Here is a 15,609-nt window from a genome sequence, read left to right as displayed (position 1 = left end):
ACATCGGACCTTGTACTGGCAGAGCCAGCTTTTGAAAACCATGCAGAATCCATTTAGTCACTAGAGTGTCCAGACTTTCTAAAGAAAATGGTTTTCTGTGGCAGCGAGGGTAAGCTGAGACACAGATGTTCAGCAGCGTCCACCCCCCGCTGGTGCCCCTCTTTGGCTATGTAGAGCAGGGCTTAAGTAATATGAACTTCATCAATGTTGTTCATATTAGATTTAATGCTGAAATATGCAATTCCATTTGCGGATGCTTGGAAAACAGTTACTTATAATGTGGAACTATGAAATCAGAGTCTTAACATAATGGTGCGATTTCAAGGTCAAAGCTTTTGACGTTACTGAACAGATATGCAAACCTCAGAACAGGCAGATCCCATAAAGCAATAATTTCTCTATATATCACAATCCCAGGCTTGAATATTCTGTTTTCTGTTGTTTCACGCCTTCTTATTTTATATCTTTCTTCAATTGTTACTAATGTAACTAATCCAATCCACAAAGCAAGTCAATTCACTGGATTCTACTGTGCTGAGTACACCTAGCAGGCTGGGAGGTTTTTGGTGCTTCAGCACATTTTCCTACTTTAAAATGCTGCAATACTTTCATGGCTGATCAAAATGATTAGAAGAAATCAGAACTGTACTAGATGACTAGATAATTTAGGAGCGAGTGAGTGTCCCCAGTAAGCGTCCTGATAAGAACCCAGAAAAATGTACTGAGCAGATGCGATAGAACTAATGCACATCCAGCTTTATTTTGTTCCAAATAATTGCAGGTCATATGTATATACCAATATATTTATAGATAGGCATGTCCACATACACCTGTATAGTTTTACACTTTTGAATGGGCATTAGAAGTGGTTCTGAATGTCAGGATTTCATTAATCCCTTTGCAATAGAGCAAGTCATTCTGGACCATGCTTTGTGTCATGTATGCTTGTGTTAGAAGGTAAGTTTGAACACCAAGTAACTGTGAAATACCCCTGCTTTTCAGGTAGATTCTGAATAGTGCCCCACTTCATTAATAGTACTCTGTACTAGTCATTGAAAAAGATATTTTTCAGCAGGAATTATTTTGCCCTGGCTAATAATCAGTTAGAAAATTCTTTTTTGATCAATATTTAGGCCCCCTTATTTAAAAGCTATAAAAATGGTAGCCAGCAGTATCTCTCAAAATCTGGCTGTCATATTCAGTTTACCAAAGGTGATTGCTTCTAACAGTTGGCCAAATTACACTTTGATGAAGAGTCTTATCTTTGCAGACTATGTGAGCAGCAGAACTAGGTTTACACTCCTCTCATTGACACTCTCCATATGGATTATTATCTCCTCCAGTCACTCCCAAGTTCTTTGGGTTCTCCTTTAATAAGTGCAGTAGAGGTATTTAGTGTTATCTGCAGGTTATGGGCAGGGTTGAAGCTTTACATTTTAATGCTTTTGTAATGGATTTAATAGCTTCAATACTGAGGATATACCTCTTGCAAGCATATCTTCACATCTGAACTGGCTAGATACAAGTCAATGGGAATTTTTATAATTAACACATTCAGCTGTGGCAATGGTAACCCTGATCAAACAAATATCTTGTTTGATTTTCTTTCTCTTCACAGTAAGACCAATAAATTGTTTTTTCCCCTATAAAGTAAGTTTACTCCACTTTTAAAGAAAATGTGTTTCTCAGGAGTTTCCTCTAGTGTACAAGCCAAATATGCTGGTATTAGTATCATACAGACAATATCAGCAACATTAAACATTGAAAAACATGTCAGGGCCTCTAGAATAATAGTGTAGAATGAAAAAATAATTTCAAAAGGGTTCTCTATATTAGGTACTGTTTTTTTTCCTCTGTGCATGTTTTCTGGATTCTCAGTGCAACCAGAGCCTAAAAATTTACTCTTTTAAAAGGAATTAGATTTTCACATAATCAAACGACCCCAGGAACGGGAGCTTTAAAAAAATGAATATTCTAATTTTCAAGATAAAATCATTAGATCTGACAATACTGATTGCAGCTTATGTTGGTTACGTTTCATTAGGTTATATACAATACATAAAGCAATCACAAGCTTCTCAAGGTCAGTTAAGAGCAAATACAAAAATAGTAGTAACAAGGTCTGACTAATCGCTGATCACCAGAGAAGAGAGGGAGAACAGAGAATAGACATTTCCTTCTCTCTTAAACCACACTTACCTACAATGTCACGTAAGTGTGATTTGTTGGGAGCCGTCTACACCAGGAGAAAATTATTTGGTTGTTACCAGTGCTGAGGGACAGGGAATGGAAATGTCTGGGGTTTCTTTTTCTTCTTTCCCCCCCTGACCTTAATTTGCTTGCCTTCCTGAAGAAAAGACCTTGCTCTATCCTTTCTGCTGAGTCATTTCTCTAGAGGACGCCAATTAGGGACTCATTAAAAGAAATATCTCTTCCTAAGGAAAATCCCAAGAGTGCTTCAAAGCAGTCTCCCTGTCCAAGCTCTTCTGCAGTGGTTTTATTCTGTAGTTCTCTGGTGTAATCAAGTTTTTTTCTTTGGGTTAGATGTGCTGAGCAGTGACTATTTCAGTTATACCTCTTGGCTCCTGACTGTAACTCCTATGTGGGACTGGGACTCTCCGGCTATCTGTTCAGATCAATAATAAACAGAGTTCCTCACCTCAAATATGCTTTTTTTCTATCTCAACATACACACGTGCCTTGATTACTACATGTTGATGATACCACATTTGCTTCCTTACTGAAGATAGTTTGGGCTCCATAAAGAACAGATGCAAATATCCTAGATAAGGATGTATTGCCATTGGAGGATGTGACATTTCAGTTGTTTTATGCCCAAATAACATAATTTGTTACTAATGAGTCCTCTTTCCTTAGCATCATGTATGATAAATTCTTTTGTATATCTGTTTCATGGTCAGAGTTAAACTTGAGATCACTAGAGCTATACATTTACTGCTCTAGAGTTTTCCTGAACTTTTGGCCTCCTCCACTTGGGGCTGTCCGCTCTGGGTTGGGATTCATAGCAGGTGCTTATGTGATGTATAGTTACAGAATTGTTTGCCCATCTATCTGTGTTTTTCTTTCATATCTCTAACGAGGAGGTTCCTAAATGTGATTTGACATATTCTAGAGTGTGTGCATGGTACCAATTGTAATAACTCGCTCTTTATTTTACTTTTGGCTGTATTGCTATCTTTAGGCTAACCCTCCCCTCCCTTTTCTGCTGCCCATAGAGATGGCTCCTTCCCTCCCCTCTGGTTGCCAGGGTGACTGGGCTTCCCTGATGCAGATGCTCTTGCCTTGGCTCCTTGCCATCCCTCTCCCAGAGACTGGAGTTTTCACTTTCCCTCGAATGGTGAGGAGTCCTGTTTGCTCTTCTGCCTGCCCGGGCAGCTATCCTCCCTTCTAAGCAGACCTGGTTTAGCAACTGCTAAAAGGACAAGTGATTTCATGTGCCTGCAGGGTGGGATCAGCCAAGCCTCTGAGAGAAGTGGAAGTCACCTTGTATTATTCTTCCTTTTTTTTTTTTTGACTCTGATCCTTCTCCTTGAGCTGGAGTCCAGCCAGTTCTCACTCTCTTAATGTGGCTGTGATGATGAGAAAAAGGACCCTAGGGTGGTACCTATGCAGCAGAGGTAAAGCCTTTTTTATTTGTATTTCAGAATGGATAAATTCAATTTCCAGTGTTAGTGACATTGGAAAATGGATCCTTGCAGTACTTGTAAGCACATTTACCGTAGACATTTTGCCAAGCTTTAACTCAGAAATGAATAAACCTCAGGACAGGGCACTTTGAATTCAGGTGTGGAATTACAGGTTGTTCAGAAACTTTATTGAAGGAATTTGACTGTTTTCTGTCACTCAGCATACAGATATTGTGTGATCTTTATGTTCAGCCCCGAAATCCAAAATTTCAGATTCTGCATGCCTGTCCCAGGTTGCTGGTAAATGTGGCCCCATCTTGGAATCACTTGCAGAGGTCAGCCAGTGAACAATTTTGAGTTACGAATCAACATAGAGTTGCAATTTGCCTGGGTATGACTCAGCCGCAACCATGAAGTAGTATTTTTAGTCAGTTAAGTTCTCTGAGTTATTTGTCCAGTTCTAGCTAAAATGCTCTTTTGGGATCCCAGTAAGAAAATCTTAGGTGTTGCAGGCGAAGAGTTTAGGGATGGAAATTTAGGGAATTTTCCATCCCTAGCCATGGAAAAACTACTATTTAGTACTTCATATTCTCTGCTTTTCTACAAGGCATGAGTATTTTGTCTCATCTATTGCCCTCTGTTTTCTCTGGCATAATTTTAAATGATTCAAATAATAGGACTCTTAATACTCTGTTCTGTGCTTCTGGGACACAATGACAAAGTGCATTAGACTGGTGCTGTAAGTGTAAATTATGTAAAGTTTCCAAATATTTGGACAAATGTAGTTCATCCTTCATCCTCTCTGCACTTTAAACATTCCATCTTTTGAGTTTGTTTCAATCCAGTTTGCTTGTTTTTAAAGTAGTGATATATACGCACATCTTTAAGGAGTAATGTCAACTGTGTTTTATAGGAAATCCAGGAACAGCAGCTACACCGCAGCTACCAGATATACTTGTAACCCTCAACATGCTTCCCTTTCTAACATATGGTTAATTATTTTTAAAACACACAACATAGAACATCTAGCTGAGCTCTGAAACATTATGTGCTTGTTCTTTTGCATGAAAAGTATTTATAAAAGCTTTTTCTGCAGTGGTTGGGATATTACGGTAAAATGCATCGGGCTACTTCCATTAACAAAGTTAGTAGGAAGCACTTGCTACAGCAGAGTTTGTAATGTTTTTACATCTAGCTGTAAGAAGGATGTTCTATATTTAAAGTACTTCCTTGGAAGAAGCATTGGAACAGTGTTACAGTTTTTTCCTGCCAAAAGTAATAGCTGTGGAAGGCTGCAAGAGCACCAGACTTATTACTGAAAGGTAATAGTCTTCCTATGCAAATGTAAGTTAATATTCAAGGGGTTAAATGGAACAAGGAATGATCTTAAATTTCAACCTTCTGTGCAGTCCTTAGTTTTATTCAGAGACATCAGTATCATGATATATCTTCACCACAACTGTGCTGCTGTGACTTACTGCCTGAGCAATAAAATATACACAGATTTTTGTATTGTGTATGCCATGCTGTGCTATAAATGTAAAAATTACTTTATTTGTCAATATACAATACTCTGAGGAATGTCTTATCTTATAGCAGTGGTAGGGGCAGGGAGTTTTTTTGACCTGGATTTCCTCAACACTTTCGGAAGGGCAGTTTGCAAATAAAGTGCAGGATTTATTAAAGACATTAGTCAGGGTTATTTGATGAATTTGGGCATTACTACATCTGAAATAACTTTGGATTGTTGCTTTCCTCTGTTTTATTATTAGGATAACAAATCTTTATAATGCTGAAATATTCACAACAATGTTATAGAGAAGATCCTTCATGTGTGATATAGGCTTGATTTATTTGCCCTGAATTACTGTGGGTGACTGACTTACTTGAAAAAGGTTGAAATGCAGTTAGTAGTTCTGCTAGTATTTGGCATTACTCCTACAATATGTACATATATATATGGGCAAACACCGAATTCTATTAGCTTAGAATTATGATCTTTGGAAGCGCAGCTTTTAAGTATCAGTATCTGCGTAAATACTTCATCTGTCTCTCATCCTTTAATCTTTATGCAACTATTGAAATGTAACATTATAGCATTATAAAAACTAATGAATATTTGTTCCTCTTTGAAGATTTGACTGCATTATCACAAGGGAAGATACCTGGCTATTTTAAAAGTAAAGGTGTCAGAGGAAAATATTTCTTTAGCTGATGTGTCCAAATGAGAGATTGCTTGTAACTAGAGAGTAAAGCACGTTGAAGAGAAAACTCCACAATGTCAGTTTGAGAGTCTCAGTGCTAACAAGTTAATATAACTTACAGTAAGTAGCAACTGCTTCTTAAGAAGGAAAAACAATGCTGTATTAGAGGGCTCCAATATCTATTCTGTCCAGAACATCTTTCTTGTATTTTAGCTAACAATTAGTAAAGTAGTTTGTTCACATTATTCTTAATTGAATATCACTTTGAAAATGATAGAACTAATTTAAGCCATTGTTGCATTTTCTGTTATAGACCATTTCATTACCAGCAACAGTTTTGAACCTCATCACTATGGTTTTTCTGTATCTTTTCTATCTTTTTGATGATGTATGCCTAGCAAGACAGACAAATTCTTTTAATTCTGTAGTTTGACCAGTTAAAAAGGACTTACTTACCCTGTCTTCTTCAGCTCTTAAGTCTGGCATTGTGCTAACACAAAGGCTTATAGCTGTGGTGGCCACAAAGAGAATGGAGAGACAAGCAAAGACTTTGCCTGGGAGTCCTGACTGGGGATTTTCTACCATATCTCTGAGTCTGTTCATAAACTGTCCAAATTTGGTTTTCTCATCCAAGACACATGTAGCTTCTTTGCTCCTCCGAAGCTCCTCTTCTTTGCGTACCTCGGCCAACTCCTGCAGTTTTTGAAATAGTTTTCGAAAGCAGCAGTTCTCCAGGTTGGATTCCTCAATCCCCCAGTATCTCAGCTCCTCCTGAAAAGACAAGGCACACATGTCGCTTAAGAGCATCAGCTTCCCTGCTGCTAGAAAGCTGACAATCATCCCAAAAGCATTGGGGTTCCTGTCAAAGAAGAACTCGTGGGTGTCTTCATCGTAATCATCACACAGCTGAATTATTTCTTCATAGCTGCTGCAAAACTTAAGTTTGCTCAGTCTGGTCAGGGGAAATTCATCTAAAGTACTCCAAGGTAGCAGGTACTTGATGCCTCCAACATTTATCATGATCTCTGTCTTTAGATCGACTGCAGAGACTTGATCAGGATGGTAAATCCTCCTGGCTCTCTGGTAATGGACCCCTTTGACAGAAGGGGTTTCAACGGAGACAGGAAAGAAGTGGGTCAAGGAATTACAAGAATTGTAGCTAACGTTACTATAGTCTTGGTCACTGCCTCTGGAGAGAATAGGCATCTCTAAGAGTTCTCACTGGGACATCCGAAATGGCATCAGAGCAGGGTTATCTGTCAGCCAAAAGATACAGGAAGGAGGAGAAAACATAGTAGAGGTTATTGCAAGACAAAATGTGTTTCAGGCTACTTTCCTAAATCACAAAATTAATGAGTGACTGTTTTGTAAGTAAAAGGCACCTCTGTGCTTCTTCCTGAAATCTGCAGCCTGTAAATGCGATTTGCTTTGCAGCCTCATTGGTTGTCTGGCAACACACAGACACAGAGGAGAGCTAAAGCCTCATTCATAATTATCGCAAAGGGTCAGATGCCTGCAAATCCAAATGTGAACAGATCGGTCTCTTCTCTGAGCAGATCTCGGTCATCGTTCTATCGTTGTATTTTCCGGTGGTTGTTGCTTTGCTTTCTTATTTCTATAAACCCTTAAATACATGCTAACTCAACTAAGCTGCTTAATACTTATTAGAGTTAGAGTGGTCAATTACCTGCCATCAGCTGGATGCAAAGTTCCTAATTGCTTTAACTTGAATGCTCAGATTGCAATTCCTCTTCCTTTCACTGCACGCCTGTTTTGCCTGCCTCTCAGGGGTAATGCAAGGATTAGCTAGTAGCTGTTTGTAAAATGCCTTAAGAGGTAAAGTGCTCTGTAAATGACGACTATTCTTATCAACCCGGTCTTATGTCACTGTGAATTACTGAGAAGATATAGGGAACATTTGCCCACCCTGGAGAAAACAGAAAGCAAAGTATTTTACCGGCTCGGGGGGGAAAGCAGTTGAAAGATGCCCCCACTTCACTTCCCCCTTTCAGGAGCAAACCCCTGGTTTTGTTCATAATGTCTAAAGATTCAAAGGCATCACTTATTACCCCAAGTCAGTGAACTGCAAAAATTGCAAGGAAACTTCCCCGAAGTTACTTACCACCGTGCCACGGGCTGCTGCCCGGTGCCTGGCTTCCCCGCAGGTGAAGTACACATGCCGCAACAGATCAGCTGTCCTCTGAGTTACAATCCAGCAGAAAGACCTGGGGATATTTTACAGTATTGATTACATGAAAAATCACTATAGCACTCTGGAGATTGCAGTCTCTTTCCTCTTTCTCTTTCTGTCCTTCCTTCCTGGAAAGGGAAAATATTCATATGTGTTCATGTAATATATGTTGTACTAATAGATCCTTTGCAAAGGAGACAGCGTCCAAAGTGGCAGCTCCTCTTCTGGACTCCTGGAGCTTCCTGGAGAAATATGCTGAGTGAAAGCTGGTGGATCCTGCCCTCTCCCTGTCTCTCCTCTGTTTCCCTTGGGACTGTCAGTGTGGTCCTGGAAGAGGAGGGGAGAGGGAAGGGGGAAGGGCTTAGAAATAATCTCTCCAGCATCCCTCCGTCTATTCAGCAGGCAGCAGGCAGCAACTGGGTAAGAACATGGAGTACAAGGACAGGCTCCGACTAATGAGGTTTAATAATAAGTAAATTCTGGCAAACCTACTTAATAAAACAATTTCAATGTCTATTAACTCCTTCGGTTGTAGTCATACCACAGTTGCTTGCTCTGGAGACACCAGTCAAATTCCTCAGGAGCAGTTTCCATGTCCTGCATCCCTCTTGAAACTGGGATTTGCTCTTAAGTATCCCTAGACAGAGAGGGAAGTTTGTTGGGTCCATGGATGCTGGACCTCACCATTCCTTTGGCTATTAGGGAAGTGCTTTCCTCCCATAAAAGAAAGGGTCTCTGGCTTGCAAAGAATAGGTGCTGAGCACTCTCTTTTCCAGATCTGCAGTGCTCTTCCAACAGCCAGGAACTTTTTCCTTTCTTCTGTACAGATGATGGGAAATCAAACATACTCCTTTTCTCACTTGTCTCATACATGGCTGTGGTGGGGGTGAGCTTGCTGTAATGCTTGTGGATTCTGTACTGCCAGCAGGTCTTGGACTGCCTCAGTCTAAAATTGGGATGACATGGATTTGACCCCTATTCTGCTTGCTTGGCCTCAGTCAGAGGGTTCAAGAAACCTACAATCAGATCCTATTGACAAGTACCCTCTGTGGTACTCCCAAATGCAGCAAGAAATGCCTTAGCTTATGTTCATACCCAGCGTGGCTGAAAGCACTGAACCTGAATCCTATTACTAAAGAGGTATGTGCATCTGTAGGATTTACATGTCCCACTGTGAGTATGAAGGTCACGTGGAGAAGCGTTTGTGAGCTTGGATCACAGAGGTGCTTTTCTGCCATTTGCACGTGGGTACAAGGTGCAGGTGGTACCCTTTGCTTGCACTGTGCTACTTGCCCGTGTAAGGGTCCCTCGTGGGACTCGTGCACTGCTGAGCTGACGCACCTCGGAAGCGGATGCTGCAGCTGTTTATCAGTGCTGAGCAATGCTATGGCACAGCCTAGGATGGGAAGCTTTGCTAATTGGACTTTTTGGCACATCTCTCTTGGCCCACGTGGTGCCCAGAAGATTAACTTCTTATCAGACTTCACCACTGGGGTTTTCACTCAAGTTCTAATTATGCCATCCACAGAGAAAGACCAGACAAATGCCTGAAGGCAACTGAGTTCTGGGAGCATAGCTCAAAATCACTTAAATCCTACCACCTTTGTGCAAGATGCAGTTTGCTCTGCCTATCAGTCTTTCTTATGGATTATTTTTGCAAAGAAAAAGCAAACCTGTTCTAATTAACTTTGGATGGATTGTTTCACAAAAGGATAAAACCAATTAGCATTTCCTACTTACCTTGTGAAGCCCTTGTGTGGTGTTGCTAAAGGTTATATTTCTGAAACCAGCTGGCAGGAAGATGAGTAAATCCAAAACAATGAGTAAATATTGTAAATAATTAAGTAATTTGAGTGTTACACTTATTTATCAAGAAATACATATATTTTAACATTTAAGACCTCACCTCCAGTACGAGGCACCCTAATATTTGCTTTTTGGGGATCTGTAGCAGTGTCTGTAGCTAGATCAGGAACTTGTTGCCAGCTAGAACCTTACAAGTATCTGTCAGTCAGTCCTTAAGAGTCATCTGTCTTCATAAATGAAACAGAGTAAGGATAGAAATATTTTTATCTCCATTTTATTAACAGGATATGAAGGTACAGAAAAGAGAACTACTTTATATGGTGTCTGAGAAAGCCAGGCCCTGAAGCCAGCTCTGCGGATCTTAAACGTGTAACTTACCCCCAAAGCTGTCCTTCCACTTTGGCCAGTCTCTGCCTTCTGTTCTTCTGGACCCTACTACCATGTCTGTATGAGATCCTCCTTAGTAGTGGAGTATCTAGAACTATTAAAGCTGACACCACAAATTGAAATCTCTCCCCAGGTGGGAAAGGCATGTTTCCTGGCTCAAGTCGAACCTCTGCTGACATGTTTTTTTCACTTTTTTTTTGTTTTTCATAACTACTGCTCTAGTCTTCCTGTTAAATTCCCTTTGGATTTGCCCTATTCAGTAGGAAGCTCATAATCTTTATTCTCTTCTCTTGTTCTCTATTTTCCTTACAGTTCCTGGTAGTGCACTCTCCTTGCTCCTTAGCCATCTGGTCACATCAACTTCTTTTACATGCCCTTTATGCCTTAAATGCAGTTTCCATATGCTTCGTTTATTTATTGACATGAATGACATTCCTGTCTCCTCCCTATTGTTTCCTCCCTTTTGTTGTTTTGCCATTCTACTGTAATTTGTTTTAGACTTGCCTCTCACATCCCCTTTGTACAAGGGCAACATGCTACTGCTGAGAAGAAAGCTGAGCAGAAGAGGTAGTTCTTACTCAGATGGCTCCAGGGACAAAGCAATTACACACTGTGGTACAGCTCTCTCAGCTGGACTAAGCCTAGCCGTACGTAAACTAAGGTTAAAGCCTCAATCATCTAGGCTGTTTGGTAATTGATGGTGTAACTCTTACTGAACTCAAATTCAAATGCACACAGCAGAGATCTACTAGGCTGGCTTGAAACCTTGTGGGTATGATGGTGCAGTTATTGTCATGTACCTGTGACGTGCAGAGGAGTATCTGGTAAGAGACATCCATTACAGTGAGCAGATTTTTCTTAGATAGTTCAATAATGAAATCATTTGCAGGGCTAGTATTAAGGTATTGATAATAGTTAAATGCTGTAGGAAATGGGAAAGCCAGTGAATGTCACTGGCTTTAATAGCTTGCTTACCTGTGATTTCATCTGTATTTTGTTCTCTGCAACTATGCCAGAATCCTGTATCAAGCAGCAGATATATACAGAACATAGATATACAGAACCAGCAAGCACTTTTTTCACCAAGCACATAATAAAACTGCAGAACTTATTGGCACATGATGTCGTGGTGGCCAAAAGTGTAAGGTATTCGGAAAAGGAGTGAGCAAATTTATGCAAGGAAGGTCCACCAGGCAGATCCAACGTCTGGCACAGAAAATCAGTAACCCACGTATTGCTGGGCAGCAGAGAGATATTTTAGTGGAAATACCACAACGTATATGCTTGCCCTGTTCTGGTTTTTCCTAGATTTTTGATAGATGATGTACATGGGGGCTGCACAGACCCTGACCCTATGGAGATGTTCTTATGCTGAGAAACCCAAGGAGGGTGGCTTGGGCTCTACTAGGTTGGTCCTGCATTTCTGGGTTGATCATGCACTACTTACCTGGCAGTATTTCTCTGTCAGAACAGCAAAAAAGAGCTGAAGACAAAACTCTGATTATATATGTATGTGTATGTATATACATTCAAGACTAATGATGTCTATATATAATGGGCAATCTCTCAAAGGGGTAGACTGTACACTCAAATTGTATGTGCTTGCAGGTCTTCCAATCATTCTGCAGGGAGCAGGCATGTAATTTAATAAAGGCACTGTTGTCAATCTTCCTTCCTTCCCAACTGGGCTTTTTGTAATGCTTAAATATAATACAAAGGTAATTACTTTGCCTGGCATCTATAACAGAAGACGCATTTCAGGCTTTTAAAGTCAGAGAGAAAACAAAAGTGTAAATCAAAATAAGTATTTAAGGAAATATGAATGCACTGAAAAAGAGGAGAAAAAATATGAATGAAAGAAGTTAATTTTAAAAACCTGTACTGTCTTTATTCATTGGCTTAGAAATTAGCCCAGTGCTGAATCTTCAGTTGGTCCAACTTCATCACAAAATTATTGGATGCTGTTTCTTTATCAATTGAGTATACGGCCTTTGTCTGTGAGGGCTAATTCTTTTCTAAGCCTCAGCCAATGTATAGTCCTGGCATCTCCCACGTTCTTTATGTTTGTGCCATGTGAACTCTTACGATAAATAATTTTTCATTTATTTGCAAAATAATTGACATGGGATTGAAAAGAGCATTTTAACACTCAAAAATTAGTTTAAATGCTTCCATTGTGTTCACAGGTGGTTAACACTTCTGGAGGTAATTGGATTTAGATAGTCTTGTTACATGGAAATTCCACATCTTTTCAGATCCTTATATTACTCATTGGGCATAAAGAATAGCTTAGCCTTCTTTTCTTAGTTTAATTATGACATTATATATTGCAAGGTAAACTTTCAGGATTTATGCCAACATTTTATTCAGTCCAACAACGTTAGCTTCATGTTCCTGTTTATTTCCTCATAATTTGTCTTTATGGAGCAATAGAAATACCCTTTCTTGCCAAATGCCTAGTTTGTATGGATAATTAAATTGACAGTAAAGGGCTAGATTCACCTCTTCATTATTCAAGTCTTACCGAGTTGCAGCATTATTGATTCTAGTAGAATAATGCTGCAATTGCCCAGGAATATGTGGTAAATCAGGCAATGGGTACCCTTGATTTGTTAAGCACTTTTATAATACATTGCTAGTTCATCTCAGCCCTTAGAAACCCCAGTTGTGATCCATGCTCCTGATGTGCCACAAACTGTCTTAGAAGACTGAGTCACATATTGTTGGCAGTGTTTTATTCCTTATTTCCATTCCTGTCTTTGTAAAAGTTGTTTCTTTTTTCTCTGTTGGGTTTGATGAAAGCCAAACAGGGCCACTTCTCAGTAGGCAAAATGCCACTAAAGCTAATGGACTATTCAGAGCATTTCTTTGCTATGTAAACGTAAAATAAGGTTCATGATATGTAACGCACAAATTTCTGTGTCCTTTCACTCTTCTCCATGCATGAAGACTGAATCTAGGATTTAACTTCAGATAAGTTTCCCCAATTTTTCTGTTCTCATTTCCTCTGGACTTTCTAGAAAATTATACCTGTTAATGGACAGTACCCAAGGAAACTAATTTCAAATGGATAAACATTTCTATGTCAATCCAAATGAATTTTGCATAAGGGCTGAATCACTTAGGTTTCAAAGGGTTTAGGGGATTAAAATGTTGTGTGTCATGGGCAGAGGAAACAGAGAGCTTGAATGCCACGGCTTAGAGCTGAGTGCTATTATCTCTCCACAGAGCAAGAGACTGATTAAATGAGATATGCCCAGGTAATGTGAGAGTCATGCTTTAGTGGAAGACAATCTCAAGTCTTTCATAACCTGATCTGTAGAATAATTCCCTCCTGATTGCAGTTCTGGTGATCAGTCTCACTCTGAGCACCACACACAACTTAAGCATTTCAGGAAGAAGTTTTTCTACCAGCTCTGAGCACTGGTCCATTGGGAGGTGCCAAAACTTTTTAGGAGAAACACATGCAGCCTTCCTTTCCTGGAGTCCAAACCAAAGGGGTCATCTGTCTAACTGCATGCACATCAGAAAAAAATTTGGTCTGCATTTTTGACCTCACTGAGAGCCTAGCAACTGAGGGAATTAAAACAGAGTCCCTGGTGATAATCAGCATGATGCTGTTGCTGGTAAAGAGACATTTCCTTCAAGAGTGCAAACTTCCATTTTCTCTTCTACTCTGCAGGCAGAGTTGGACTGTGCATTTTGATGTTTCTATCAAAGTTGAAACCATCTTGACAATGTAAAACCTTTAGTGAGATAAAAATTGGAAACGATATAAATATTTTTCTTACCAAGTGCTTTTCATTTCTAAAGTCCAAAGCATTTATGAATCACACCATTTTCATGGCTGATATTAAAAGAGTCATTTCAGTGATCCACCTCAGAATCACTGACATACCACAAATACCCAATATATAGCATTGGGTACATCTATACAGATATAACTTCTACAATTTCTGAAGACCCTCTAAAACCTGATATTTGACTGCCATTTGAGTGCCAAGGTTGGGGTTTTTTTTCCATTTTCATGCATTTCTACGGTTGGTAACAAGAGACACGAAGAAGAAAGAGAAAGCTTTGCTTCAAAGAGAAGCTATCTATCTGAAGGGTATCTGCACATTGATAGGTAACAGAGAAATTGTATCTGTGCCACCATGCGTTAGGGAAAAACAACACCCATTGCAGTTTGAAGAGGGAAATGGGCAGAAGAAGGTGTTGCAAATTTGCTAGGAAGAAAAACTGAAGAAACACTTAACCAGATGTTTCAAGTAGCATGAAAACTGTTGTTGCGTGCTGAGGAGAATGCTTACGCAGGGTATACATATGTCTGTAAGTACCATTGATTATGGAGATCACAGGGTAGTGAGTATCTCTCTGTATACATAGGCACACACCTGACTTACTGTGCACACTAAAATGTCTGCCACCAGGTGAAGCAAAACTGAAAGAGAAAAGGTAATATTGTGGTTACAGTCCAGAAGTTCTTTGTTTATCTCTCACCATTGTAAAAATCTTTGTCATCCCAGGCATATCTCTTAACATCTCTGCACCTTGGTTTCCTAGTCATAAATCAAACAAATATAACTACTGTGGTCTTGTAAGGAGAATGCTGCTTATGATACTAAGCTATGACAGCAAGCTCCCATTTGGGGAGAAGGACAGGAGGTATTAAAAAGTTGATCTTCAACTAACTATGCTGGCGAAGACTGTTTTAATAGGTGGATAAGTTACTAGTAAGACTGATTATCTAAAGTTACATAGCTCAAGAATAAAATACAGCAATGCTTTCAGTTTTCAAATAGAAACAGTGTTAAAATTACATTAGCTACTGTGACGAACTGCCAGATTAAAATGCGAATTGCTAAGCAGGTGAGGTGGGTTTGAATACTGAATGTTGTTGATTTTTTTCCCTCTCCTGTTAGGAATTATTTCTCGAATCATCTAAAACTAGTGAAGGAAGGTCTGAGAATTTTTCTATAGTTGTTACTGCTGAGATTGATTACTTCATCTTGTTTTTTCTAATACCATATAGTTCAAATGAATTACCATACAAATCCAGTTCTCCATTTATGATGCATTAAATATCAAAATAAAAGAATCATTCCAATTCTAATTCTTCCCAAGTCTTGAGACCTTGTGTTAAAAAGCAATATACATAAAAGATGTTGTTGTGCATATAGTCCCACCCAGTTGTTAAAAAGTACCCTTAACTCTTCTTAATAACTTAGCTAGTTCCTCATTGAGATTTGTATCTATTTTAATCAATGAAATGTTAGCCTCATTCAGGCTAAAACACAAAGGTACTATGATTTGATCATACTAGTATGAAACTAGTAGACTATCTGCTTGCATCGTGGTCTCTGCAAACCCGTGG

The 15,609-nt window shown here is 39.4% G+C and overlaps 1 protein-coding gene and 1 long non-coding RNA gene across 2 annotated transcripts in view; one reads left to right on the top strand and one right to left on the bottom strand.

The window, feature by feature from the left end:
* KCNG4 (potassium voltage-gated channel modifier subfamily G member 4) overlaps positions 1 to 8,367 on the bottom strand; it is a 28,596-nt gene extending 20,229 nt beyond the window's left edge. The window contains exons 1-2 of the mRNA XM_009920359.2: positions 7,974 to 8,367; positions 6,308 to 7,107 (exon numbers count right to left, since the gene is read on the bottom strand). Coding sequence (XP_009918661.1) covers positions 6,308 to 7,057 — 750 coding nt within the window. The 5' untranslated portion in view covers positions 7,058 to 7,107; positions 7,974 to 8,367. The remainder of the gene's footprint in view (positions 1 to 6,307; positions 7,108 to 7,973) is intronic.
* The window catches only part of LOC138687231 (uncharacterized), a 117,614-nt gene that overhangs the window by 43,244 nt on the left and 58,761 nt on the right, over positions 1 to 15,609 (top strand). The gene's annotated exons all lie outside the window — the stretch shown is intronic.

This window comes from Haliaeetus albicilla, chromosome 10 (genome assembly GCF_947461875.1).
Source record: "Haliaeetus albicilla chromosome 10, bHalAlb1.1, whole genome shotgun sequence".
In the NCBI taxonomy this organism is placed as follows: Eukaryota; Metazoa; Chordata; class Aves; order Accipitriformes; family Accipitridae; genus Haliaeetus; species Haliaeetus albicilla.
The sequence above is the reverse complement of the archived record's forward strand: the minus strand, read 5'-3'. Positions and strand labels throughout refer to the sequence as shown.